Below are 26,843 nucleotides of genomic sequence, written 5' to 3'. Positions count from 1 at the left end.
GTTATAGGTTACAGCTTCCCCCTGATTACCGTATTAACCCCTCGTTCCATGTGCCTCTCCTCAGGCCGGTGGTGGCTGGTCCACTCCAGAAGTCTGAGGTGCGGGAGGTTCCTCCGCCCCCTCTGGACATCGAGGGGGCCCCGGCGTATACTGTGCGAGCCATCATGAACTCAAGGCGTCGGGTGAGGGGCCTTCAGTACCTCGTGGAGTGGGAGGGGTACGGTCCGGAGGAGAGATGCTGTGTGCCGGTGGAGGAATTCCTGGACCCTTCCTTACTGCAGGAATTTCACCGTCTCCACCCGGATCGCCCTGCGCCTCGTCCTCTGGGTCGTCACCGAGGCCAGTGTCGGCACGCTGCTGGAGCCGCGGGTCAGGGGGGGGGGTACTGTCACCACTTCCGCCGAAGTTGGTTCCTCTCCTTGTTCGGGCTGCGTTCGGCGGTCGTCGTCACCAGCTTTCTAGCTGCCACCGATCGACGTTTCTTTTTCCATTTGTTTTGTCTTGATTGTACACACCTGGTTCCCATTACATTATAATTTATTCCCTATTTAACCCTCTAGTTCCCACATGGTTTTGTGCGTGTTTGTTCTTTGTTTAGTGTTCAAGACTTCTGTGATATATCTGTGTGTGTTTCTTCTGCCCAGGAAGAGTGGGCGAATCATGTCACGCAACTCGGGGCAAGATCGATTTCTTGCTTTGCTCTTATGAACAGGGCGCCATTGAAAGGAGTGATTTCTGGGGCAGCGTTAAATGCAGAGGAGGAGCAATGGAAGGTGAAGATTTGCAGTGTTTGTAACTACTGTTTGGTGAGACGCAAACCTGGTGGATGAGCGTGGGTAAGTAGAGAAGTCACTGTCTGCCCTTTTTAGTTCTGAATCAGTCTTTACTTGACAAAGTCATGTTAGGATATATCAGTTATCCTGTTAGAGCTTTTGTGCAGAACCCACTGAGGTGTTTCAGGTACCACGAGTATGGTCATGTTGCAGGCATGTCAGGAGGGAGATTCCAAAATGTGGGAAATGTGCAGGAGGGCATGGGACAGAGGAATGTGTAGTTTCAGTGGAAAAAGTTGTGTCAACTGTAGGGGTGCCCATGTTGCTGGAGATCGGAAGTGTCCGGTGTGAGAGAGGCAGAAGTAGAGGAGGATGGTTTGGTCAAGGATCCCTGTGAGTAGTAGATCTGTGTTGTTGGTGGAGGTAATGCAAGATATATTGGATGCCAACTGCCATTAAACCTCACAGAAGAAGACAAACCATTCTAGCCAATGAGAGGGCAGACACATGTTTGAACAACCACAGTGGTTCTTGCTATCAGGAATCTTTGGGACGTCCCAACCCCATTGAAGTTGACATTTTAAATGGTTAACGTTTGGTAAGGCGTATGGCTAAGCTTGAGTTTAGGGTAAAGACATCTGAAGGATACAGGGATGCACTAACAGGCACAACTCTGATATTTTTTTTATTTAACTAGGCCAGTCAGTTAAGAACAAATTCTTATTTTCAATGAAAGCCTAGGAACAGTGGGGGAACTGCCTTGTTCAGGGGCAGAACGACAGATTTTTACCTTGTCAGCTCGGGGATTCGATCTTGTAACCTTTCGTTAACTAGTCCAACACTCTAACAACTAAGCTACCTGCCACCCCTCAAAACATATAAAGTGTTTTTGTCTAAAAGATGACAGGATGTCATGTGTCCTACTTATATCAGTACACTCATAACAACCTGAGCATTACAAAACGTATTTTTGATCAAATAACCCTCTTGTAACAAATAAGCCATTCGATATTTTGTTGACCAAATTCGACTCATTGATCTCCATACAAAAACTCCTTGCTTGGTGAGCGAAAAAATAAGAAAAACGCCATCTGCTGGAGAAGACAGATTGTAGTTCGAGTGATCCCTCTTCCTCTCTGGCCATATGCCAAAGGCTCTGTTTCTGCCGTTTCACGGAAGTAATTCTGGAAGCTCTGACGTGACCAAATAATAATCGCCATCTTGAGGAAGGAAACGCCTTGAAGAGGAAAGAATTGAAAACAACTGTAATTTATACTCTTGATATTTGAATATGATAATAGTCATATTTTAAATGGTTTTTATTTGCTAAGTAGCTATATAACGTAAAATGGATTCATTTCATGGCGTCTAGCTAGTTAAAAAATTATGGAAAAAACTTGCCAGGTGGCTGGCTAGGCTAACTTAGCTGGGCTCCACTTGCTAACGTCGCTAGCAAAACATCCAGCTAGCTAGTTTAGCTAAGTAGAGAGCTAACTTATAGCTAGCCGTTTGTCTCATTTCAAATCACTGCAAGACAGTTTTGTACACGATGGCTGTTTTCCTTTATTCAACTGGATAGTATATAAATGATTTGTATAACGCTAGATAGTTAACGTTACCTAACTGTAACAATTGACGCTAGCTAACGTTACATGGTTAGCTAGCTCCCTAGCTTCCTGTTAGAACTTATCTTGCTAGTTTAAAAAATAACTTGTCAGCAAGTTTCTAAACTAGGCATATTGAACAACTCATAATTGCTTAAAATTTGGGTTAACCTATAATTGGCAGCACAAAAATACGCACTGACTGTTACAAAGCTGATTGTTTTTTCTCTTGTTTTCTAGTTTTCCTTCTGACAAAGTTGAATCCCCCATCGTCACTATGGGGAATTTATTTGCAAGTCTCTTTAAAGCATTTGGCAAGAAAGAGATGAGGATCCTTATGGTGGGTCTCGATGCTGCTGGTAAAACAACAATCCTGTACAAGTTAAAACTTGGAGAAATTGTAACAACCATTCCAACTATAGGTAAGTAGTAGTACTGGTGTTATGTAGGCCTAAATGTTGTCAGCCCAGTTTGTATGTATATTATATTTTGTGTATCATTGAGAGTTAATTTTTAAAATTAAAAACAGCATAATTCATTCCCCCTAGACATGTTAATGTTTTGCCTCAAATAGGTTGTACAGTTTATTCATATCTTCTCTCCTCCACTCAGGTTTTAATGTTGAGACAGTTGAGTACAAGAACATAAGTTTTACAGTATGGGATGTAGGCGGTCAAGACAAAATTCGACCGTTGTGGCGTCATTACTTCCAGAACACACAGGGTAAGTTATGTGCAGACAGCAAGTCATTTCACTCCTGTCAAAGGGGTGAACAGACTAGAGCAGGGCTTGGCATTAACTTTTTAGCCACTTGTGCTTTTGACAAGTAAGACAGATTTGTTTGTTTTTTTCAAAAGCTGAAGTCACTTGCCCATTGTATGATGCAAGGAACCACTTTACAAAATAAAATGCATTACAAACCTTTTTAACATACAGAATCAGACAAAAATGTAGGCTACACTCTGCCTTATGGCTTCTTTACCTATTCAAGCCTGGAGGATGGTTCGCCACCCTTGGTAGCCTATAAAATATTGCAACATTACAATTACAACCAAATACCAAATGTCTTTATAAAATAATTCCCTCCAGGGCTCGAAATTAAGGGTGTCTGGTCATCCCTGGGAAGATAAAAAAAAAAAAAGACATATATGGTTCAATAGACTCTGGGACAGACTGATCCAAAATTCTTACAACCACTTAAAAAAAATTAAAAGCAATGAGGCTGTTGCAACAGATCAGACCGTTTAGCTTAAAATGTTGATTGTTTTATTTCTTCGTATTATAAGCTAAACAATGCACACATGGCTGTAGACTACACGCAAATGTTCCAAAATGCAATTAGCGGGAATACACTTGTTCTCAAAAGAACACTGCACTGGTGAGCGGTTTCATCTGACCAGGAGGAAAATATAATTTCGAAATTAAAAGGGTAGATATAGAGATGCATCAACTAGCATGGGTTACTAATATGACTAGGATTATACCTTTGGCTGCTGGACAATAAAATGATGTTGATTTCAAAACTAATAGAACATGAGAAAAAGGCTGATTTCAATGGCATATTAAGTGTTTATAAAATAATTCCCTCAACATTACTATGGTGATATTTTGACCGGGCTACTTTGAAACAAGGTAAGACATGCTTCATAAAATATCCAGGTTTTAAACAATTAAGTTTGTGGTTAAATAGTTTCAAAATGCTGACCACTTCGCTCAGATTCAAGGCGGGTGATATGCGGTGCGCAACAGGCACTGTCCTTCACTCTCCAGTCTTGTGACCATTTGATCTGAATGAACTGCCTTGAGTATGTCAACAGAATCATGCCTTTAGACGTTAATGTTAATTATCCTTTATTATATTTGTCAAACATGACTGTCTTTTAACCTATATTTATGTAATTAAAAGTCTCATTAATGTTTGTCTACATTTTCTGGCACCTCACTTAAGTTCGCATCGGTTTGGACATATCACCTACATTTTGACATGTAGGCTTTTTTATTGGTGTACATTGAAAAATGGATTTGAATAGTATTCAAATGTTAGCCTCTCTGATCGTAATAGGCTAATTGTTTGATATTGTGATTTTTGTGATCATTTTTATAATTGTTTTACTTGTCCATTCGGACAACTTAAATCTATATACTTCTTGTCCGACAATTTAAAAAAAACTTGTCCTGGACAAGAGGGCAAGCACTAATGTCGAACCTGTAGAGGCAAGTCAGGTGACTCAAAATGTTCCTGTTTTTCTCTCGGGGTGTTTTTCAGGTCTTATCTTTGTTGTGGACAGCAATGACAGAGAGCGAGTGAACGAAGCCCGTGAAGAACTGATGAGAATGTTGGCAGAGGATGAACTACGAGAGGCAGTCTTATTAGTATTCGCTAACAAACAGGTATCCTACATTTTTTCATCTCAATTATCCAGTGTATGATGCCTAAAAGCAGCTGACTTGCATTTTTTTGTCTTAATAATATAGAAATGACTACATAAACACCCCTGTAATATACTTTGGATGTCCTTCCCTGGCTTGGCTTTTGTCTCATAATGGGAAAATTTATCTTTTCAGGACCTCCCAAATGCTATGAATGCGGCCGAAATCACAGACAAGCTGGGACTGCACTCCCTCCGCCATAGAAACTGGTACATCCAGGCCACCTGTGCCACCAGCGGAGACGGTCTCTATGAAGGACTGGATTGGTTGTCTAATCAGTTAAAAAACCAGAAATAGGCCTAATCATCCGCTGTCGTCCTCAACTCACATATACCGTTTTCACACTATCCTGCCGACCCAAACCGTACAGTGGCTCGGATGATTTCCTTTCACATTTTCTTTTCCAGCAAGGTTCTAGCAACTGTGGTAGATGAGTAACCAGGCCGATGCAGTACAGCTCGGCATGGCTCAGTTTGGCTCGGTTTAGTAGTGTGAAAAGGGTAACACTATCTCTCTACCCTTGTTTGTACTCTTCTGATGTTGCAAATTGAGCTACTTTTGTCAAAACGTACCTACTGGAAAGCTGCCCTCATGTCTCATCTCTAGTTACAACAATACACCATATGGGCCAGGCGGGATAATAACCCAATCTTGGAAAACTATCAGGGTTTCTTATTTAATGTAAATAGTCAATTTCTGGGGGGGGTTATGAGGCAGCTTATTGCACACTTACAAAAATCAACCTTGGTTATTTCCTCTTCTTGGCCCTTGGGTAGACATACTCGTGTGTAGTAAATGGAAAAGGGAGGCAAAAATAAATAAATAAACCAGCTATCATGGGACCCCATGTCTCAACCTAACATTTAATGACTTTGCATTATACGTCAGCTGGAAATTTGTACTGTAAGAAGGAGCGTTTAATTTCTTTTTGGGGGGGGGGGGGTTCTGAATAATGCATATATACAGATGCACTACTTGAAACAATTATGGTTTAATACCTCAATGCTACAATAACCTGCTCTCCCAAAATACCATTTAGCAAAACACTGGCATTAACTAGTTGTACTGTGAGAATGTTCTTGAGATGAAGCCTAAAACAGCTCGTGAGCTTCAAAGTTGAAAAGTCTTGTCAACACTTACCAGCTTTTGTTGTGTGCCATATCATTTTGAGAAGTGGCTGCCATGCAGTCTGTTCCTCTGAGTCATCATTCACCTGCTTTATGATGAACAGAGGTGCAGAGGTGTCTGTTCAGCATTGTTTGTATGACAGCGGCTTAGGTTAATAATCATGTGTACTGCCTTTGTCGCAATGAACCTGAATTTAATAGCAAAAAAAGTGCAGGATGTGGTCCGTATGTTGGTCTTGTTGGCGAGCAACACGTGCATGTTAGAGATTCACAGATTCTGCACAAATCAACAGATCTTCACAATGCCTAAAGAAGCAGAATTCCTTCCTGCCTATCCATTTGCTATAATAATCCCATATCCTATGCAGAATCTATCTCAAACACACTTTGATTGTCAGCGGGACTAGCTAATTGATTGTTTACATTTTTAGTCTGCACAAGCATTCTGTCGTTACCCCTCCTGTCAACTGCAGGTGCTCAAGGGTTGGGATGCTTTGATTTCCTCAACGTCCTCATCACAATGATTTAGCGCCACAACAACCCTATAACTTAAGGTGTATGCTATGTGATGCACTGGTATGACAAAACAGTTATAGGCCTACATTCTGATGTACTGCATTAGCCTCCATTATGACCTCAATATGTTGTTTTCATGCCTTTTTATTGAAAATGATAAAAGTATATTAATTGTTTTGGAATGAGGCATGTATCATGTGGCAATAAGAAATCTGTATGAGCTCCACATTTTTGAAATGAGTGCTAGTATCTTCTCTCCTTTGCAGCTCATGTTGTCCTTGGCAAGTGCTGACGTATACTTTTGTCCTCATGTCAAAGAAACATGCTGTTCCATTACGAACCTTTGAGCTTCTTATCAAAAGGTTTTGGGTGTTATTAGACCAGCAGGGCTGGGATTGAATTGAAGGCAGTCAATTCAGGAAGTGAATTCGAAACTTGATTGTAATAAACTTTCAAAATGCTTCTACTCCACAGTTCAAGTTGTGGAAAATAGATGCATTTCATTTTGATTCCTGAATTGACCCCAGCCCTGTCCACCAGAGTGCTATGGAAAGGTCTTAGTGTTTTTTTAAAGGCGTTGGATTAAAACAACTTCTCTTGATTTTAAACTGATTGCTTGAACCTTTGTTGAAAACATTGTTAATCTCTTTACCAAAATGTCTAAACAGGTTTTTTTTTATGTAAAGTTTCAGTTACATTTTTTGAGAAAAGCACTGTAATTAAAGCAATTAGATAAAGTTTACATGTTCTGTTTCTCTTTGTGTAGTTAAGTGAAATGTAAATTGGATTTAATCATGCTGACATTACATCATTAACCTCTTATCTCCTTGGATCAAACCAAGGAAGGCAACATGTATATGAATGAATCTACCAACTGTCACAAAGCAAATAGTGTATTTCAGTTCACATATTAAATATTATTAACTTTCAAGTTAGAAACTGGCCCTGCCCCATGCCTACAAGTTAAATCAAGCCTCCATTGACTGTTTGAATTCAAAATGACTTCACATTCTCTAAAAAGGAACATGGCCTGTACTTTGGTGTCACAGCCTCCTCCACTCTCTTGCCCCAAATCCTCAATCACACCCAACTACTCTCACCCCATGACCTGGGACTAAGGGAGTAGGTTAGTCAAAGGTGATGACAGCCAACTAACTACCCAAAACTGGTGTTGAATAAGTGACAAATGGAGATAGTGGGGCCTGTCCTTGTATGTCTGTTATGTTGGGGTCTGCACCAGGGGGGAGGCAGGCAATAATTGGGGAGCAATCTAGGACAACGCTCTTTCAGGTTGATTAGGCTGCCATGGTTAACGCAGCCAAGCCTATAAAACATGGCAGGAGAGTATGGTAGAAGAGGGAGGGGCGGGACTCTCAGGTCCCTTAGAGGATGGCTTTGTCTCTGCCTCCTCTCCTGCTGGTCCATCATCTTGGTTTGTGTGTGGTGGTCCTAACGGTACTCGGCCATATAAAGGACCAGCCTGGTTTTTTGCACTTTCCTTTGTGAATGCCTTGCTCTTTTTAGTGCACCCCCAGGTGCCAGCCAGTAGAATGCCCCTTTCAGAGCCAATTCAAGGCAAACGCAAACACTACACTCCATTATGACCACTGGAGTGCATTCCAATGGTATCTCACCACAGCCAGGGAGGCAGGGAGCTGAACCTAGAACAGAATGGAGGGATGGGGACAAAGGAGTTCTGGCTTGATGGAGGAAAGAAAAGGAGCAAAGCTGCTGAGTAGTGCAGGAGGCACAGTGGGATGGAGAGGGGTATTGGAGACTATAAGCATCGGAATGAGAGGATTTTCAACATGACCAAGAGAGACAAACCAAATAGGAGGTGACAAACAGTTGTTTGCCCACATTTTTTTTTTTTTTTTTAGCTGGTGGTGGTATGGGCAAGTGTGACACCAGAAATATTTTGAACAGCAATAGTTTTTATTGACAGTAACAATTTCAGCACCAAGTACACATCTACTTATCTTGCTTTCAGTACTTACTAGTCTCTGATTTACTTGCATGAATAGTGGCAAAATGTACTTCAATTTTGGTAGCTAGATCATAAAATACATTTGTGCTGGTTCAGAAAAAGATAACCAAGACACAAATTCAACAGATAAAAACGACGATCAGTTCCAACAAGGCCACAAAACTGCGGGTGGTTTGAGGAGTAGCCTACAGATTGACACACTGTTCTCAAACACAGCCCACTGAGTCCAGTCCAGAGGTACATGAGGACAGTCCATAGACCAGTCAAGCTGCTCTGGACTAGAGGGCTCCTCTCCCTCTGCGTGTGTCTGATTGTGGGGTTAGGGGGGAACTTAATCGTCCGAGTCTGTGTCATGGCGCCGCCTGTGGCTTTGTGTAGGAGCAGCAGGGGCTGCCTTGTGGCTAGCACGGTGACGGGGGACAGGGGACCCCCTGTCGGAGGAGTCTGTGTCATGCCTCTGCTGGCGTCGTTGGGAGGAGGAGGGGTGGCGCTCGCCCTTTGGCCCCCCCCTTGAATGGCTGTCATGGGGTCTGGCTCCAGTCTGACTGAGGCATGATGGATTATGATGATGGTGGTCCTTTCTGTGCCTGAGGAGTCACACACACACACACACACACACACAGTCAATGATTGGGACTAGTAGGTGGGGGTCGAAGTAAGCTGTTGTGAGAGCTGGCTGAGGAAGATAAAGCAGATACACTTAATGTTATGATACAAACCTTTACCTCATCTATGAGGATGATAACTATCTGGGTTCCATAAGAGAATAATAAATAAGGCCTCCCCTGCCCCACCCCCCAAAAAACAAGATAAGCATTACATGGGCTGGATGATGCATTCACTCAGTTCAAATCAACCCTACACCCATTTTAAAATTTCAAAAGACTACCTCTTCCTGTAGCTAAACATCCTAAGACTCCTTTTTCATCATTGTCCTGTAGTACCACCTAATTAAGCAGCTGGACACATTAACGGACACATCCTTAGTAAGGGTAGCTACAACCTGTTCTATATTTCGACCAAGCATACAAAGTTTAATGGTTGACAGAACTTTTGAAGTTTGGCACAAAAACACAGCTTTTGAGATGGAACCAAAATCCAGCTCCACCTCCCCCTGCAACAGTGATTTAGCGCCCTCTAGTGCAAAGACTTGTCTTGTAGCATTATTAGGACTTGTGTCAAATCAAATCAAATTTTATTGGTCACATACACATGGTTAGCAGATGTTAATGCGAGTAGCGAAATGCTTGTGCTTCTAGTTCCGACAGTGCAGTAATATCTAACAAGTAATCTAACAATTTCACAACAACTACCTTATACACACAAGTGTAAAGGAATAAATAAGAATATGTACATATAAATATATGGATGAGCGATGGCCGTGCAGCATAGGCAAGATGCAATATATGGTATAGAGTACAGTATATACATATGAGATGAGTAATGTAGGGTATGTAAACCATATATAAAGTAGCATTGTTTAAGTGACTAGTGATACATTTATTACATCCAATTTGTAATTATTATAGTGGCTAGAGATTTGAGTCAGTATGTTGGCAGCAGCCACTCAATGTTAGTGATGGCTGTTTAACAGTCTGATGGTCTTGAGATAGAAGCTGTTTTTCAGTCTCTCGGTCCCAGCTTTGATGCACCTGTACTGACCTCGTCTTCTGGATGATAGCGGGGTGAACAGGCAGTGGCTCGGGTGGTTGTTGTGCTTGATTATCTTTTTGGCCTTCCTGTGACATCGGGTGGTGTAGGTGTCCTGGAGGGCAGGTAGTTTGCCCCTGGTTATGCTTGTGCAGACCTCACTACCCTCTGGAGAGCCTTACGGTTGTGGGCGGAGCAGTTGCCATACCAGGCAGTGATACAGCCCGACAGGATGCTCTCGATTGTGCATTTGTAAAAGTTTGTGAGTGTTTTTGGTGACAAGCCAAATTTCTTCAGCCTCCTGAGGTTGAAGAGGCGCTGTTGCGACTTCTTCACCACACTGTCTGTGTGGGTGGACCATTTCAGTTTGTCCGTGATGTGTACGCCGAGGAACTTAAAACTTTCCACCTTCTCCACTACTGGCCCGTCTATGTGGATATGGGGGTGCTCCCTCTGATGTTTCCTGAAGTCCACGATCATCTCCATTGTTTTGTTGACGTTGAGTGTGAGGTTATTTTCCTGACACCACACTCCGAGGACCCTCACCTCCTCCCTGTAGGCCATCTCGTCGTTGTTGGTAATCAAGCCTACCACTCTAGTGTCGTCTGCAAACTTGATGATTGAGTTGGAGGCGTGCATGGCCACGCAGTCATGGGTGAACAGGGAGTACAGGAGAGGGCTGAGAACGCATGCTTGTGGGGCCCCAGTGTTGAGGATCAGCGGGGTGGAGATGTTGTTACCTACCCTCATCACCTGGGGGCGGCCCGTCAGAAAGTCCAGGACCCAGTTGCACAGGGCGGGGGTTGAGACCCAGGGTCTCGAGCTTAATGACGAGTTTGGAGGGTACTATGGTGTTAAATGCTGAGCTGTAATCGATGAACATCATTCTTACATAGGTATTCCTCTTGTCCAGATGGATTAGGGCAATGTGATTGTGTCGTCTGTGGACCTATTAGGGCGGTAAGCAAATTGGAGTGGGTCTAGGGTGTCAGGTAGTGTGGAGGTGATATGATCCTTGACTAGTCTCTCAAAGCACTTCATGATGACGGAAGTGAGTGCTACGGGGCGATAGTCGTTTAGCTCAGTTACCTTAGCTTAGCTTTCTTTGGAACAGGAACAATGGTGGCCCTCTTGAAGCATGTGGGAACAGCAGACTGGGATAGGGATTGATTGAATATGTTTGTAAACACACCAGCCAGCTGGTCTGCGCATGCTCTGAGGACACTGCTAGGGATGCCGTCTGGGCTGGCAGCCTTGCAAGGGTTAACACGTTTAAATGTTTTACTCACGTTGGCTGCGGTGAAGGACAGCTCGCCGGTTTTGGTAGCGGGCTGTGTCAGTGGCACTGTATTGTCCTCAAAGCGAGCAAAGAAGTTGTTTAGTTTGTCTGGGAGCAAGATGTCGGTGTCCGCAACGGGGCTGTTTTTTCCCCCTGTAATCCGTGATTGACTGTAGACCCTGCCACATACGTCTCGTGTCTGAGCCGTTGAATTGCGACTACTTTGTCTCTATGCTGATGCTTAGCTTGTTTGATTGCCTTGCGGAGGGAATAGCTACACTGTTTGTATTCGGTCATGTTTCCGGTCGCCTTGCCATGATTAAAACCAGTGGTTCACGCTTTCAGTTTTGCTCGAATGCTGCCATCAATCCACAGTTTCTGGTTGGGGAAGGTTTTAAAAGTCACCGTGGGTATAACATCACATATGCACTTGCTAATAAACTCGCTCACAGAATCAGCGTATACATCAATGTCGTTGTCTGAGGCTATCCGGAACATATCCCAGTCCACGTGATCGTAGAAATTTTGAAGCGTGGAATCAGATTGGTCGGACCAGCGTTGAACAGACCTGAGCACGGGCGTTTCCTGTTGTAGTTTCTGTCTATAGGCTGGGAGCAACAAAATGGAGTCGTGGTCAGATTTGCCGAAAGGAGGGTGAGGGAGGGCTTTGTATGCGTCGCGGAAGTTAGAGTAGCAATGATCCAGAATGCTGCCAGCCCGGGTCGGGCATTCGATATGCTGATAACAAGGTTCCCTAAATTCTTTCAGATTAGCTTTGTTAAAACCCCCAGCTACAATAAATGCAGCCTCAGGATATGTGGTTTCCAGTTTACATAGAGTCCAATGAAGTTCTTTCAGGGCCGTCGAGGTGTCTGCTTGGGGGGGGGATATACACAGCTGGGATTATAATCGAAGAGAATTCTCTTGGTAGATAATGCGGTCGGCATTTGATCCGCCTGCCCCTTCTGCGGCGCAGTTGTTTTGGGTCGCCTACTGGGATCCGATCCATTGTCCTGGGTGGTGATCCAAACAGAGGATCCGCTTCGGGAAAGTTGTATTCCTGGTCGTAATGTTTGTAAGTTGACGTTGCTCTTATATCCAATAGTTCTTCCTGGCTGTATGTAATAAGACTTAAGATTTCCTGGGGTAACAGTGTAAGAAATCATACATTTTAAAAAACGAAATACTGCAGTTTCCTAAGAACGCGAGGCCACCATCTCTGTCGGCGCCATGTACTGTTCACAGTTTCTTGTGATAAATGTTGTATTATCATTAAAAAAAGGCATAAGGCATAATATGTACAAATAACCTGCAGGTTAAAAAGGCTGAAACATGCTAACCTTTTACTGTCATTGTCTGAATCTGAAGAGGAGGAAGAGTCTTTTCTCTGCCTTTTCTTCTTCTTTTCCTTTTTTTTTCTCTTTTCCTTTTTCTTCTTTTTGCTGCTCTCATGTCTATGATGGGAAAGTATAACGGACTATTATAAAAAAAATTGTTTAGACAGTAATGGAAGAAATGTACCTCAGGGAATCGATTGTCAACACAATCGATGTGTTCAATAAGACGTTACCTTTGATCCATGTCCTGTTTCTCTGTGTTCTCAGACATCTTTCTGGCGGAGGCTTCCTGGCTTCCAGACTTTCCTTCTGTTTTATGGTGCTGTGAAAATAATGCTCTCCATTATGACTATAATCATATAACATTTCCATTACAGCACCAATTCTTAAGCTGTATAAATCATGTAGCTACACCAGTGGCGGCGGCTCAGAGGAACAAGGGGACCATCATACTCAGTGAATTTCATAAAAATGTAAAGTTATTCTTTTTAGATACAACTATAATAAATATATTAACGTCACCAAATAACTAATTAAAACACTGTTTTGCAATGAATGTCTATAGTAGCCTCAACAGCATCTTCTGGGATAGTTCAATAGTGTAGCCGGAGGACAGCTATTTTCCATCCTCCTCTGGGTATTGATCCTTTGGGTACATTGATCCTCTGGGTACATTGACAAAACCTAGGAGGCTCATGGATCTCACCCCCTTTCATAGACTTACACAGTTATGACAACTTCCGAACGATGTCCTCCAACCTATCAGAGCGCTTGCAGCATAAACTGACATGTCTATCCAATCAAAGGATCAGAGAATTAATCCAATACTCAAAGCATAAGCTACAGCTAGCTACCACTTTAAACAATGGATGAGCTTTTCTTAGTAATCTACTTGAGAACCATTTAGGGTTCAAGTAAAAAATGTCGCTTTTATATTTAATAAACTCAACCCATCCAATTCATATTCATTATATAGACAGGCACGCTTTATTTTGTCTGGTTTAGCATCCCAGATAAAGCAAAATATTTTTGCTCATATGATTTGAAAAACGAATCATCAGGAGTAGGCAGTGCCATAAGAAAGTGAGTAAACAGATTTGACTATGGAGTTAATCAGGGCAATTTTCCCATAAATAGACAGGTATTTACCCCTCCACGGTTGCAAGATCTTGTCTATTTTTACAAGTTTTCTATTGAAATTCATTGTGGAGAGCTTATTTATATATTTTGTGATATAAATACCAAGGATGTCTACTTCACCGTCAGCCCATTTTATAGGTAAACTGCAGGGTAATGTAAAAGTTGTCTTTTTTAAAAGATCCAATACGTAATATTGTACACTTATCATAATTAACTTTTCTGGACTAAAACCTATCTAGATCTTCAATGAGACATTGCAGGGATCTAGCTTGCGGACTTAATATAAAACTTGAGTCATCGGCATACATGGACACCTTTGTTTTTAAACCTTGGATTTCTTATCCTCTAATGTTGTCATTGGATCTAATTTTAATAGCTAGCATTTAGATGGCCATAGCGAATAGATATGGTGTCAGCGGACACCCAATTCCAAACTGAGAAGTAGCCGTTATTTACTATTTTACACCAGGGGTTGCTATACATTACTTTGACCCATTTTTATAAGAGAATCACTGAAATTGAAGGAAAAAAACTGGCATTTATTTAAAAAATCCAGTCTTACTTTATCAAAGGCCTTTTCAAAATCCGCTATAAATACCAGGCCTGGCTTCTTAGAGGTTTCATAATGTTCTATTATTTCTAGTAGTTGTCGTATATTATCTCCAATGTATCGTCCATGTAAAAAACCCTGATCAGAATAAACAATACCTGGTAAAACCCTTTTAATTCTGAGTGCTATGCATTTCACTAGTATTTTTGCATCACAAAATTGAAGTGTAAGGGGCCTCCATTTTTTTTTTTAGATAGACAGTCTTTAAACTTGTTTGAATAATAGTGAAATCAGACCATCCTGCTGAGTACAGACTACCATTTCTATAGGAGTAGTTAAAACAAGCTAACAATGGAGTTGAGTATATAAAAAAATGCTCAATATATTTACACCGGTATGCCATCAAGCCCTGGGGATTTTCCAGACTGAAAGGATTTAATAGCCTCAAAGTTCTCTGTAATTTGGCCTTCGCACTGATCTTTCTGTACATTTATTCATTTTCAAATTTTTATATTATTTGGAAAGAATTCCTAACCGTAATCTTCATTCAGTGGGAGAGGATGAGACGGAAAAGAGAACATCTGCTTAAAATGTTTAGCTTCCCCTTTTAAAACATCATTCGGAGAATCATAGATGACTCCGTCTTTGTAACGAGTTTCTGCAAATTATTTTTGTTAGCGTTCCTGTGTTGGAGATTCAGGAAGAATTTTGTGCATTTTTCGACATATTCCATCCAATTTGCTTTATTTTTCTAATAGATTACATTAGATCGTTCTTGAATAAGTTCAAGTTCTTTTTCCAAAACTGAACATTTTGCAACTGTTTGGACTAATGATTACGCCCCAGATCAGCTAGATGCAGGCTAGGTATTGAATGTCTGTCTGTCACTGTCACCTTGAATACACCAATTTGTCTCTCAAACTTTCATTTGTAGGCTAGTTTGTAACAACCTCATGATGAATATAGGGCAAATTTAAGTATTATGTAGTAGCCTAAACCTATCGATGATACATTGAGCCGGGTGAATGGAATATGAATGACAGTCATTCAATATGCTGTAATAGAAATACGGTCATGCTCATAAAAAAAAAGAAAAAAAGTGTCCTCCCTGATCTTAGTGCAACGTCCTCCCGTGACGTTGCACTGGGCTACAAATGTGTAGCTAACACAAATGGATTAACACACCAACACGTTGTTGTGTACTATACTGGATAGCTAAACTGAGTTTGAATGTTCTACACAGAGAGCATGAAAATAAACTTACTGTGAAGACTGACAAGCCAATTTTGGCAGCTTCCTTCTCCTTTTGGGAGAATACCATTTTCCGTGACGTTGCACTGATGACAGAAAACATATGAATAATTACTCAACTAGTACACTCCAATCCAATATGGCAAGCACTTTTTTTCTCCATTTGGAATTTTAAGGGGATACTCAGCCATGGACTACAAAAATAGATTCTAAAGAGCGATAATGCTTAGAAAATAAACATCTCTAAACTTAGGATACATAAACAACTCAAGAGCCATAGTGGCCCCAAAACCATTAATCTCTTGTTGGTGAAATCGCCTACTGTAATACAGAATCAGAGCCGAACACTTTTGCAAATAGCCGTCAGTTACCCAGAGCTTCCAAGGCCTGAGACTCTATCCACATCTCTGTCCTCAGCTTCCACATCCTCCCTCCTGCACACATCTGCAAGGTCCTGTTGGGCACATTGCAATTGGAATTAAAGCAATCATGTTCTCATCCCTAAAATGTATGATCAAATTTGATTGGAAATGGATTATGCTTGCTACTTGGGATCTAGTCTAGTTACTGTAAATCACTGTGACAACTGCAAAAAAAACATCTAAATAAATGTGATTTATTGAAACGTTATCTTCCCTGTTCTAATGCAGTTGTGATATTATAAAACAAAGACATGTTTGTGATTCAAAACATACAATCTAGCACATAATACAAATGGGTCTCAAAAACACTATGAAGGAAAAAAATAAGCACCTCTTTGGTCAGGCCAGTTGGTTGTCTCTTTATATTCTTGTGGCCTCTGAAAACACAGAATAAGACATTAGCTTGACATTTTATTCTAATATTTCTGTAAGGTTCTTATTTTTGTGTGATGTTCCTCTTACAGGGCAGCCATCAGTGCCTCTTGCTCTGCTGCTTTCACAGTGGCAAGCTCCTCTTCTCTTGACATAGGCTTGACAACGCCTTTTTTGTCTTTGGCATACCACGTCAGATCTTTGCCTTTCTGCCATCGCCCCACTGGTGCCATAAGAGAGTTCCCTGGGGATGATACAATAACAGGGATGTAACTATACTTAAAATGCAAGCATGCATGCCCAAATCAAAGTTTATTTGTTACATGCGCCGAATACAAAGGGTAGACCTTACAGTGAAATGCTTACTTACAGGCTCTAACCAATAGTGCAAAAAAGGTATTAGGTGAACAATAGGTAAGTAAAATAATAAAAACAACAGTAAAAAGACAGTGAAAAATAACAGTAGCAAGGCTATAAAAGTAGCGAGGCTAAATACAGACACCGGTTAGTCGGGCTGATTGAGGTAGTATGTACATGTAGATATGGTTAAAGTGACATGGCTTTAATAATGAAGTTATACATGAAGTTTAATTATGTTTGATTTTCCAAACACAGAAGTGATTATCATAACTATTCTTACTGAGGATGATATCTAAAAATCAAAGATTTTGCAACAGGCTGCAGTGTTGTAAAATCTTAGAAAAATAGTTATCGTGACCAGTGTATTAATTTGGAGAACATCTCAAAATTGTACAGCGTTTCAGGTCAGTCAATTCATACATATATACATGCATACATTACACACACATACATACATGGCCAGAAGTATGTGGACAACTGCTCGTCAAACATCTCATTCCAAAATCATGGACATTAATATAGAGATGGTCCCCCCTTTGCTGCTATAACAGCCTCCACTCTTCTGGGAAGGCTTTCCACTAGATGTTGGAACATACCTGCGGGGACTTCCATTCAGCCACAAGAGAATTAGTGAGGTCGGGGACTTATGTTGGGCGATTAGGCCTGGCCCACAGTCATTGTTGCAAATCATCCCAAAGGTGTTCGATGGGGTTGAGGTCAGGGCTGTGTGCAGGCCAGTCAAGTTCTCCCACACTGATCTCAACAAACCATTTATGTAAGGACCTTGCTTTGTGCATGGGGGCATTGTCATACTGAAACAGGAAAGGGCTTTCCCCAAACTGTTTCCACGAAGTTGGAAGCACAGAATCGTCTAGAATGACATATGTTGTCGCGTTAAGATTTCCCTTCACTGAAACAAAGGGGCCTAGCCAAGCCATGAAAAACAGCCCTAGACCATCATTCCTCCTCCACCAAACTTTACAGCTGGCACTATGCATTGGTGCAGGCTAGCATTCTCCTGACATCCGCCAAACCCAAATGTGTCCGTTGGACGGCCAGATGATGAAGCGTGATTCATCACTCCAAGGAAACGTGTTTCCACTGCTCCAGAGTTCAATGGCGGCGAGCTTTACACCACTCCTGTCGACGCTTGGCATTGCGCATGGTGATCTTAGGCTTGCATGCGGCTGGTCAGCCATGGAAACCCATTTCATGAAGCTCCCGAACAGTTCTTGTGCTGAACATTCTTCCAGAGGCAACGTCAGTTTGGAAGGTAGTGAGTGTTGCAACCAAGGACAGCCGATTTTTACGCGCTTCAGCAGTCCTGTTCTGTGAGCTTGTGTGGCCTACCACTTCGCGGCTGTGCCGTTGTTGCTCCTAGACATATCCACTTCACAATAACAGCACTAGCAGGGCAGACATTTGATGAACTGACTTGTTGAAAAGGTGGCATCCTATGACGGCGCAAAGTTGAAAGTCACTGAGCTCTTCAGTACAGGCCAATCTACTGCCAACATTTGTCTATGGAGATTGCATAGCTGGGTGCTCGATTTCAGGTGTGGCTGAAATATCCGAATCCACTAATTTGAAGGACTGTCCACATACTTTTGGCCATGTACACTGAACAAAAATATAAACACAACATGTAAAGTGTTGGTGCCATGCTTCTTGAGCTGAAATAAAAGATCCCAAAAATGTTCAATATGCACAAAAATCGTATTTCTCTCAAATGCTGTGTACAAATTTGTTTACAACCCTGTTCGTGAGCACTTGTCCTTTGCCAAGATAATCCATCCACCTAACAGATGCGGCATATCAAGAAGCTGATTAAACAGCGTGATCATTACACAAGGGGCACTAAAATGGCCACTAAAATGTGCAGTTTTGACATACAACACAATGCCACAGATGGCTCAAGTTTTGAGGGAGTGTGCAATTGGCATGCTGACTGCAGGAGTGCCCACCATAACTGTTGCCAGATAATTATTCTACCATAAACCGCCTCCAACACGTTTCAGAAAATGTGGCAGTACAGCCAACCTGCCTCACAACACGTATATGGCCGAGCAGATTGCTGATGTCAACCTTGGGGACAGATTGGGGTTATGGTATGGGCTGGCATAAACTACGTACAACGAACAAGATTGCATTTTATCAACGGCAATTTGAATACACAAAAATACCGTGAAGAAATCCTGAGGCCCATTCTTTTAAGGTACTGTATCTGACCAACAGATGCATATTTGTATTCCCAGACATGTGCAATCCATAGATTAAGGCCTAATGCATTTATTTCATTTGAATGATTTCCTCATATGAACTAACTCAGTAAAATCAATGAAATTGTTGCGTTTATATTTCAGTATAGTGTGTATTTATGGTTACTTCATCTCATAGCAAGCTATATATGTGCGCCTACTAGCTACGTAGCTGGCAGCATCACATTCCCTGACCAACTGCAGTAGAGTGTGCGTACCGCTCCATGGACCTTGCCAGTATTAAATAATGGGGTCAGCTGTGCGCGTTTGACTTTCTCAAGTTCGACATAACTAGGTTTACCAAAAGTAAGTTTCAGGCAGATACTGAGTTACTCACAAGCAATGTAATGAGGGACTACAATAAGGAAAAAGGTAAGAAAACGTGGCATTGAGAAATGTTTACAAGGTAACGTTACTATTGCTAGCTACATTATTGATTATACATTGACACTTACACGCATCTAACTAGTATATAAAATTGACCGATTTAACAGTTGGCTAGTAATTCGCAAGGCGAATATAGTTAACTAGACAGCTACTGAAGCACCGCACTGTCGTTGACGATGGGTGGATGCCCATTTTACTCCACTTACCGAGGTAGTTTTCCCTGTGTTTATCGCCTTTCACATCATCCCAGTTGAACTGGTCTTGCCCTCCCCTTACACCCCCAGATCTCGAGGCACCAAACATTATTTCAGAGTTTTAATAAAGCTAAACGATGAAAGGCTTATTTACACGTGCGCGCTAGGCCCTGTATTGATCTGCATCCAGGGAGTTTCCTTCTGACTGTCCTGCCAGGTTGGTTCTCTTCCACGTTCGACTCGGGCGAGAAAGCTAGCACTTGGATTATATAGCAAGCTAACGTTAGAAGCACGTTGAGTAGCCTTTAGTATTTTGAAGAAATTTAGCTAGCTAAACTTTTGAAAAACAAAGTACACAACACCGTTGCAAACTGCTTTGTTTCTCTGGCGTTTGCACGATCAGCATGCGCGCAGATGGCTAATTTAGCTGGGGGCGTTCATTACGCACAGTTCGCAATGCAAAATCTGCTATCACTGTAAAACACGTTTATCACACAATTATATTATTTTCTATGTCAGCTTTAAACATTGATTTGGTTGTAGATTGCCAGACGAGCTGTGGAAGTCTATGTATAGCATGCGGTCTAAACGCTCACGAATTACTCGTTTATTTGGCTCGTGATGATGACGTCAAACTCGATCTGTAATGGCTCTCACACAAGGTAGACAGAATATGGAGAAGACGCCTTGGAGACATTATTGAGATCTTGGACCGCAGTCATTGCAGATGTATATGAGGTATTTCTTCAGGCTCTTCTCAGGTAGGATGATATACTATTTTGACCGCTAGTTTATAAAAGGTGTCAATAGCCCTGCTGTTTCCCTCTCATCACTGAAGAAGCTAGCTAGCCAGTCTGTCACACAGGCCATAAACATTGGTCAATCCGTGTTCCATTTGACAGAAGTTGATGTTTGCTTTCTAATTCTTAAATTTTAAAATGTCTTGTTTACGTAATCATCTACCCTCTCCCACACAGCTATTAGAAGGCCAACCTGCTATAGGCACCACTTAATATTATAAGTGGTGCCTAAATTAGGTGTCAACGTTTTGACACCTATTTTTATTATAGGGGACAATATGCTTTTGTCTACTTTATTGTTGAATGGGGAAAAAAGTGCCTTATTTTAACTGCATAAAATATGGATTCTAGGACCTTCTCAGGCAATATGGTTTTTAGATTATTGTCAGGGGTGAAAATAAGATGGAACGGTTTGGTATGAAGTATCATCAAGAGCAATAGTGGGGGTATGCAGTCTACAGTTCTCTTGGAATCTATTTGACTATTTATCATTACCGCATGTAAGTCGCACGAAAAATTCACAAATAGATGTGGAATACGCTCCAAAATGTGGGGTGGTTCAATGGTAATAGACATTTTGCCAAGGCAGAGATAAGTGCGTGGACAGCAGTGTATGCATCAATTCAGGTTGCAAGACTTGTTTAGGCCTAACGAAAGAGTGAAATACTATAAGAAACGTGTTTTATCGTTTTCACATCTTTTCAGTTCCTTAACCGGTCAAACTGATGTCATATGGAAATCTCCCTGGTCCCTAAATGCCCTCGCTCCGCGGGTGAAGAGAAAATTAAATCACTTTTCCCACGTCAACTAGATTGTTGATGATGCATTGATAATTCTATCGGTTTATGACATTCTGGTGAGCAAGGCTTTGTTTTGTATTCTAGACCGGGGTTTCCCTAACTCGGTCCTGGGGCCCCCACTGGGTGCATGTGCTAGGGCAAAAAAAAAACTAAACACAGCTGATTCAAATAACTGTCTCATCAAGCTTTGAGTATTTTAGTCAGCTGTGTAGTGTAAGGGGTCATGTTAGGAGTTCAGAAATGTGCGTTTTCAAAATGCAGACCTTCATTTGAAACCACTTCACATGCATTTTTTCCTTAACAGAAAATACATTCGTGCAACACGTTCGGCAGAAAATAGCTACATTTTCATGAAAACCAAATAGCGTTGCACTTGTTAACGGCCTCAGCCAAGTAAATGAGCTTACAATGAAAAAGCAATGTATTTTTTGCATTGCCATATTTCTAATGTTTATCATAGAAAGAATGTAGCCAACTACATTTCCTAAGTTAATTTTACCAGAGAAACACTGAGAAAAGTAGCTACATATCAGTCAGTGCAGTCTGATGGTAGAATGCCAGTTTGTGATTTCTCATCCAAGTGGAGAAGTATAACTGAAGCACAACATTAGTCTGATGCTGAGCAGAAATGACAATAAGAAGCTTTTTTTTTTTTTTTTAATCTTCGTTTATAAAACGCAGCAAGATATCGTATGCCTTTTTTTTCTGCATGAAAAACACAGAATTCTGCATTAACGCGACTCCCGGGGGCCCCAGGACCGAGTTTGGAAAAACCTGTTCTAGACGAGCATCAAGTAATGACAACAGATAAGCTGAATATATCTAATTATAGACAAGTTGATTAAAAAACTTGCCTACCAAATGTCATACATTATAAGCAGAAACAAATCTAAATGAGACTTAAACTATTCCCCCCCTGAAATTCCGCCGTCCCTGAGTAATGTGTGCAGGTAGTCTACATGAGCCTTCTGAAGTAACTGTTTGACTATCAGATGAAAACATCATGACTGGTTGTGTTTGACATATTAAAAGGTAGGCTAATACATTTTAAAAGTTAAACAACAAATCTTGACCATTAAGCCCATAGGGATCCTATTAAATTAATAGGGATTCTATATGTAATTCTATTATTAGGCCCATAAAATGTTTAAATAAAAGCACGTGCACACATAGGACATGTACTGGGAAGAAATTAAATATACTTTCACCTCTGATTTTAAAGTTAAGCATATCCTCTGTGGTGGAATTATACTAATCAAATGAGACTTCGATTTCTTCAAAACAATTTAACTTTATTTATTACTGCAGTAATGGCATGTTAAGTCACCCAATGGTGTAGACTTCAAGCCCAAATAAACAGGGTTAGGTTACAACTTTATAGTGTTCCTGAGTCCTTGTGACGAAGAACAGATATAGAAATTATACAAAAAGGTGCATTGTGATCTCATGCAACAAACATCAAGATTTACATGCCGCCAAATATCTGTCTCTAGTTAATTTACTGCTTTTTTTTTATATAGAAATACTAATGTAACCTAGGTCATTCCCTCAAATGATTAAGTCCAGTGTTCACCTTCCATATGGAATAAATAACCTGGAGATTGGGTCTCCCTGGCACCGACAGACAGGCACACACACTAATCATAGAATGGAATGCAGTCTTTAGGTTATCACCAAGCCATCGTAAATCTACTGTCAGCGTTAACAGACTCATGATAGTTCTAAGAACCCAATTCTGTTTGCTCTCAGAAAAACAGACAGTGTGAATGTACTAATATAGGAATACATTCTAATATAAAAGTAATGTGATTAACATTATTGTTGTAATTCTACGACACCTCCCTTTTTTGGGGGGGCGGCAGGTAGGCTAGTGGTTAGAGCGTTGGGCCAGTAACCAAAAGGTTGCTGGATCGAATCCCCGAGCTGACAAGGTAAAAATATGTCGTTCTGCCCCTGAAGGCAGTTAACACGCTGTTCCCTGGTAAACCGCCATTGTAAATAAGAATTTGACTTTCACTGACATGCCTAGTTAAATAAAGGTTAAATGTATAAAAAATGTATAGATTCCACGTGTGTAGGCTATCTTACATGGCTGAACACTTTGTTCATATTGCTGACTGCATTAACTACTAATCAGTAGTAGCCTAATGAAATTAAGAGCCAACTGATTTTACATGATGAAAGTTCACTATCTGGCAAGGACCGATCACATGCTGTGGAACAGCATATATGGGCCAACTGTCTTAGTAAACCTAATGCCAAATCTGTAATGGCATGCAGACAGTTTCCTGTAACCTTTTGAATTAGCTTTATCGCATGCCTGTAGTCAACTCGCATGCACCCCTTGTTTTCTGTCACATTTGAAAAGTGGTGCCTCGGTGTTATGGAAATCTTATAGGCTCATCCTATGTATGGTGACGTTGTAGACCCAATTCTTTTGGAATGTGTTAGGGATGCACAGATATGAAATTTTTGGCCGATAAACTATATTTTCCTTGCCCCCCCCCAAAAAAAAAATATACCGATAACCGATTTATTTAACATTTGTGGCCTTTTAAGCGTTCTAGTACAGTTAAATAGTTGAAACACACACACTGACCAAAAAGTTATTGTTGGCATTTACGTATGTCCCCATTACCAGTAAAACAGAATCAAAACATTTCTTTCACTTACTTGCTGGGCTGTTTCATTGTTCATTTGTTCAGTCGTTTCATTCTCAACCAGGATTTCATCATACATGTCAAGCAGTGAAGTTTCTGCTCTGTCTGTCCGTGGCCTCTCTTCCTCGGTGCGCACTGTCACTGTGTCCGTTTCCATCTTGTCCAGCTGTGTCTAACATTTCACGTAAACGCTGTTTCTTGTCTGCATCAAAGTAGCGGTCCTTGTACCTAGCATCGAGCATGGTGGCAACACAGTAGAGGCTCCCACTGAATGCCACTGAATCGCTTGTTCACAGCCTCGAGTACTTTTGCAAGTTTTAACCCCACGGTCTGTGTCGGCAGTTTTGTTGAAGGCGTTTCAATGCCATGACAGAGGGTATCGTGTCTGCTGCAGACGCAGTTGATTAGCTTATTTCTTGAGTCAGTTGTTCAAATGGCGCTAGGAGTGTGTTCATGTTCTCAAATGCCATTGAAATGGCAGCAGCGGTATGAAAACCAGCACATTCTTGAGCATGCAATACGGCTTTCCTCAGTACGAAGTCCTCGTCGACCCACTGTGCTGTCAGACTCAGCATGCTCTTGGGGCTGACATCGCTGGTCCGAATGTCAGTCGTAAAGCTAATAGCAGTGACGTCCATAGCAAGTAGCTCATAGATGTGCGTTTCAACAATGTGTAACTCCAGTAGGGCAGCATCTGAAAAATAGCGCCTACTTGGCAGTGTGTACCGGGGCTCGAGGTGCTCGACCAGTCGGCAAAAGCCAGCATCATCCACGACAGAGAACGGTTGATTGTCAAGGGCAATGAATACCATCATCTTGGCGTTAGTGGATTTTGCCTTAGTTGTCTCGCTGAAATATTCTTACTCTTTCAAGTGACTTGAACTTGTTTAGTTGTTGGAAGTGTGCGCTAAGTATTTTTCTGCTTTTGTTCTGTGTAGCGCTGTATTTTTTTTGTGGCGTCATGACGTCATCTACCTACTTTATATAGGTATGCACGTCAGCTTTGATATCAGTTTTGCACATCGGCGTTAAACTAGACATCATGCCGACGTTGGCATTTTTAGGTAATGTCGGCCGATTCCGATATGCTTACCAATATATCGTGGATCCATAGAATGTGTTAAAGATTATTTTCACTAACTTGTAACCTTCTTTGGAAATTCACAATTTCTGGCTGGTATTCTGATTGTAAGTAAGAAAAAGCTAGATCTAGACCCAGCTATATTTATATGGATGGCCAATGTTGCGGTTACTTTATTAGGCATGACATTAACAATATGGTTTATATCCAGTCTGTCACAACAACATATGGACAGAAAATAGTGTGACTCTTTACATCCCAGAGTTAAGCCCATTACTCTGATTCTGGCATTGAAAGGAGCTGTCCATTTGGTTGTGGTTTAAATATTCAAGATGTGGTGGAGAATGAATGAATGCCTGTCACCTGCAGTTGTCAGGAAAAACCTTGGTGCATGGATTCTTTTCTCGCAGGGGGTGACCCGAGGATTGGGTTAAGCTGAAGCTGGGTTTCTCAGGTCTGATTAGCCTATTACAAGAGAGAAAAATAAAAAGAGTATGTAAATTAGCTTATGGATTCATACGCTACATGGCTATTTTTACAAACTCCTTTTTCTGCAGATATCTCTAGTTCCTTTAAATTAGCATCTATAGATTTATGCGGAGGAGGCAGCACTATAGCTAAATATGACACGTCATCCGCATCGAGTGTTATTTTTGGGCATCTACTCTAACCCACTGACTGTTCAGCAAGTAGCCTATAGACTAGCAATGCATAGATGGCATGGTTGTTTAAGAGTGAGATGCAATATACCTATTTTGTGGAATGAATAGGCCTTTATTTAGTAATTTATGAGATATCGGCTAGGTCTTCATATGTTTGCAATGTTTAATAGTAATGGAATAGGCTGTGGTAGGTAGACTGTTGTATGATAGATAATTGTTCGTCTGAGTTTTCCATGATTGGTTTATAATTTTCATAGCCTAGATCCGGAGTGTCAAACTCATTTTGCCCCGGGGGCCGCATTCGGTCTTCAACGAGGTCCGGACGGCCGCTCTGAAAATGTGTTATTTCCTGACCTTCACAATTTGCAAAAAAAATATTCCTCTATACATAGTTTTGAGAATTATTGATTCTCCCTGACTGTCTGGCTTTCATTTCAATGATTATTAGAGAACAGGATACAGTCAAACTGAATGTAGGCCCATTATCATTTCAACATGGTTTCAATTTAGTTTATAGTCATTTAAACGTATGAGTTCATCCCCCCCCCCAAAACACACACACATATTAGGGATGCAACGATACACAGTATGTTATCACACCGTTCGGTACGCCCACTACGGTTCAATACGCACACATGAACCGCGGAATTACAGGATGCCGGTCATCTTCCTATAATTTACAAAACCTACTTATTGCGCTGCAAACTACACGCACGTTGTACATTCAGATCCACAGAACCAGACGCACAGCTTGTGGCCGTTAGGGGGCTCCTGAGGGCTGAGAAACTTTACTTCATAGCAATGTCTCAATGTAGTGACCGCAACCCCCTCCCCCTTAAATAACTAATCTACAATTTGCAAAGACATCAGTTGACAACCTCCCTAAAAGAACCCCATGAAGAGAGGGGAAACTAAAAACATTCTCTCAGCTCCAACGTGAGAAATAGGGAGCGCTAGTGAGACAGAGAAGAACATTTGAAGAGGAACCAACGTCTTTCAAATCCGCTGTGTAAGAACATTTTGGATTCAGCGTTCAATACGATAACGAGGGTAAGAAGACCATAAAACAGTCTGCAAGCATTGCTTTGCCACTGTCGGCTACTCGAGTGGAAACACTCCTAACATGATGTCTCATTTACGTGGCCATCACCCGGCTGTATCCCTTGCAGGTGGAACTGGAGCAAGGAGAGTCAAAGTAATTCC

At 41.4% G+C, this 26,843-nt stretch overlaps 3 protein-coding genes across 6 annotated transcripts in view; 2 read left to right on the top strand and 1 right to left on the bottom strand.

The window, feature by feature from the left end:
• The first annotated feature begins 1,857 nt into the window (after positions 1–1,857).
• LOC139559859 (ADP-ribosylation factor 1) lies at positions 1,858–7,192 on the top strand. The gene is made up of 5 exons (XM_071376246.1): positions 1,858–2,038; positions 2,618–2,799; positions 2,990–3,100; positions 4,644–4,768; positions 4,943–7,192. Exons 2-5 carry the CDS (start codon positions 2,655–2,657, stop codon positions 5,102–5,104), a joined length of 543 nt encoding a protein of 180 aa, XP_071232347.1. The 5' UTR covers positions 1,858–2,038; positions 2,618–2,654; the 3' UTR covers positions 5,105–7,192.
• Positions 7,193–8,366: 1,174 nt separating this feature from the next.
• Positions 8,367–26,843, bottom strand: part of LOC139559855 (multiple myeloma tumor-associated protein 2 homolog) — a 29,131-nt gene continuing 10,654 nt past the window's right edge. The window contains exons 2-9 of one of the 2 annotated variants that reach the window (XM_071376240.1): positions 25,342–25,443; positions 16,529–16,682; positions 16,398–16,443; positions 16,016–16,098; positions 15,658–15,730; positions 12,937–13,025; positions 12,707–12,820; positions 8,367–9,024 (exon numbers count right to left, since the gene is read on the bottom strand). In XM_071376240.1, the coding sequence (XP_071232341.1) occupies positions 8,769–9,024; positions 12,707–12,820; positions 12,937–13,025; positions 15,658–15,730; positions 16,016–16,098; positions 16,398–16,443; positions 16,529–16,671 (804 nt within the window). In that variant the 5' untranslated portion in view covers positions 16,672–16,682; positions 25,342–25,443 and the 3' untranslated portion in view covers positions 8,367–8,768. Of the gene's footprint in view, positions 9,025–12,706; positions 12,821–12,936; positions 13,026–15,657; positions 15,731–16,015; positions 16,099–16,397; positions 16,444–16,528; positions 16,683–19,649; positions 20,347–25,341; positions 25,444–26,843 lie in introns of those variants that run through there. The other variant, XM_071376239.1, reaches the window with a different exon arrangement.
• The window catches only part of LOC139559857 (guanylate kinase-like), a 29,365-nt gene continuing 21,239 nt past the window's right edge, over positions 18,718–26,843 (top strand). The window contains exon 1 of one of the 3 annotated variants that reach the window (XM_071376244.1): positions 18,718–19,013. Coding sequence is in view for 2 of the 3 variants with exons in the window: in XM_071376241.1 (XP_071232342.1) it covers positions 20,365–20,398 (34 nt within the window). In the remaining variant the exon portion in view is untranslated. Of the gene's footprint in view, positions 19,014–19,229; positions 19,429–20,238; positions 20,399–26,843 lie in introns of those variants that run through there. The other 2 variants (XM_071376242.1, XM_071376241.1) reach the window with 2 other exon arrangements.

The sequence above is a fragment of the Salvelinus alpinus genome, chromosome 30 (genome assembly GCF_045679555.1).
Source record: "Salvelinus alpinus chromosome 30, SLU_Salpinus.1, whole genome shotgun sequence".
NCBI lineage: Eukaryota > Metazoa > Chordata > Actinopteri > Salmoniformes > Salmonidae > Salvelinus > Salvelinus alpinus.
This window is presented reverse-complemented; position numbering and strand designations above follow the sequence as displayed.

What these genes read in the sequence shown, in the direction of transcription:
- LOC139559859 (XM_071376246.1), top strand. Translation starts at nt 2,655, where the DNA reads ATGGGGAATTTATTTGCAAGTCTCTTTAAAGCATTTGGCAAGAAAGAG. An exon ending in AACAACCATTCCAACTATAG is followed by an intron (nt 2,800 to 2,989) that starts GTAAGTAGTAGT and finishes TCCTCCACTCAG; the next exon opens with GTTTTAATGTTGAGACAGTT. An exon ending in TAGTATTCGCTAACAAACAG is followed by an intron (nt 4,769 to 4,942) that starts GTATCCTACATT and finishes TTATCTTTTCAG; the next exon opens with GACCTCCCAAATGCTATGAA.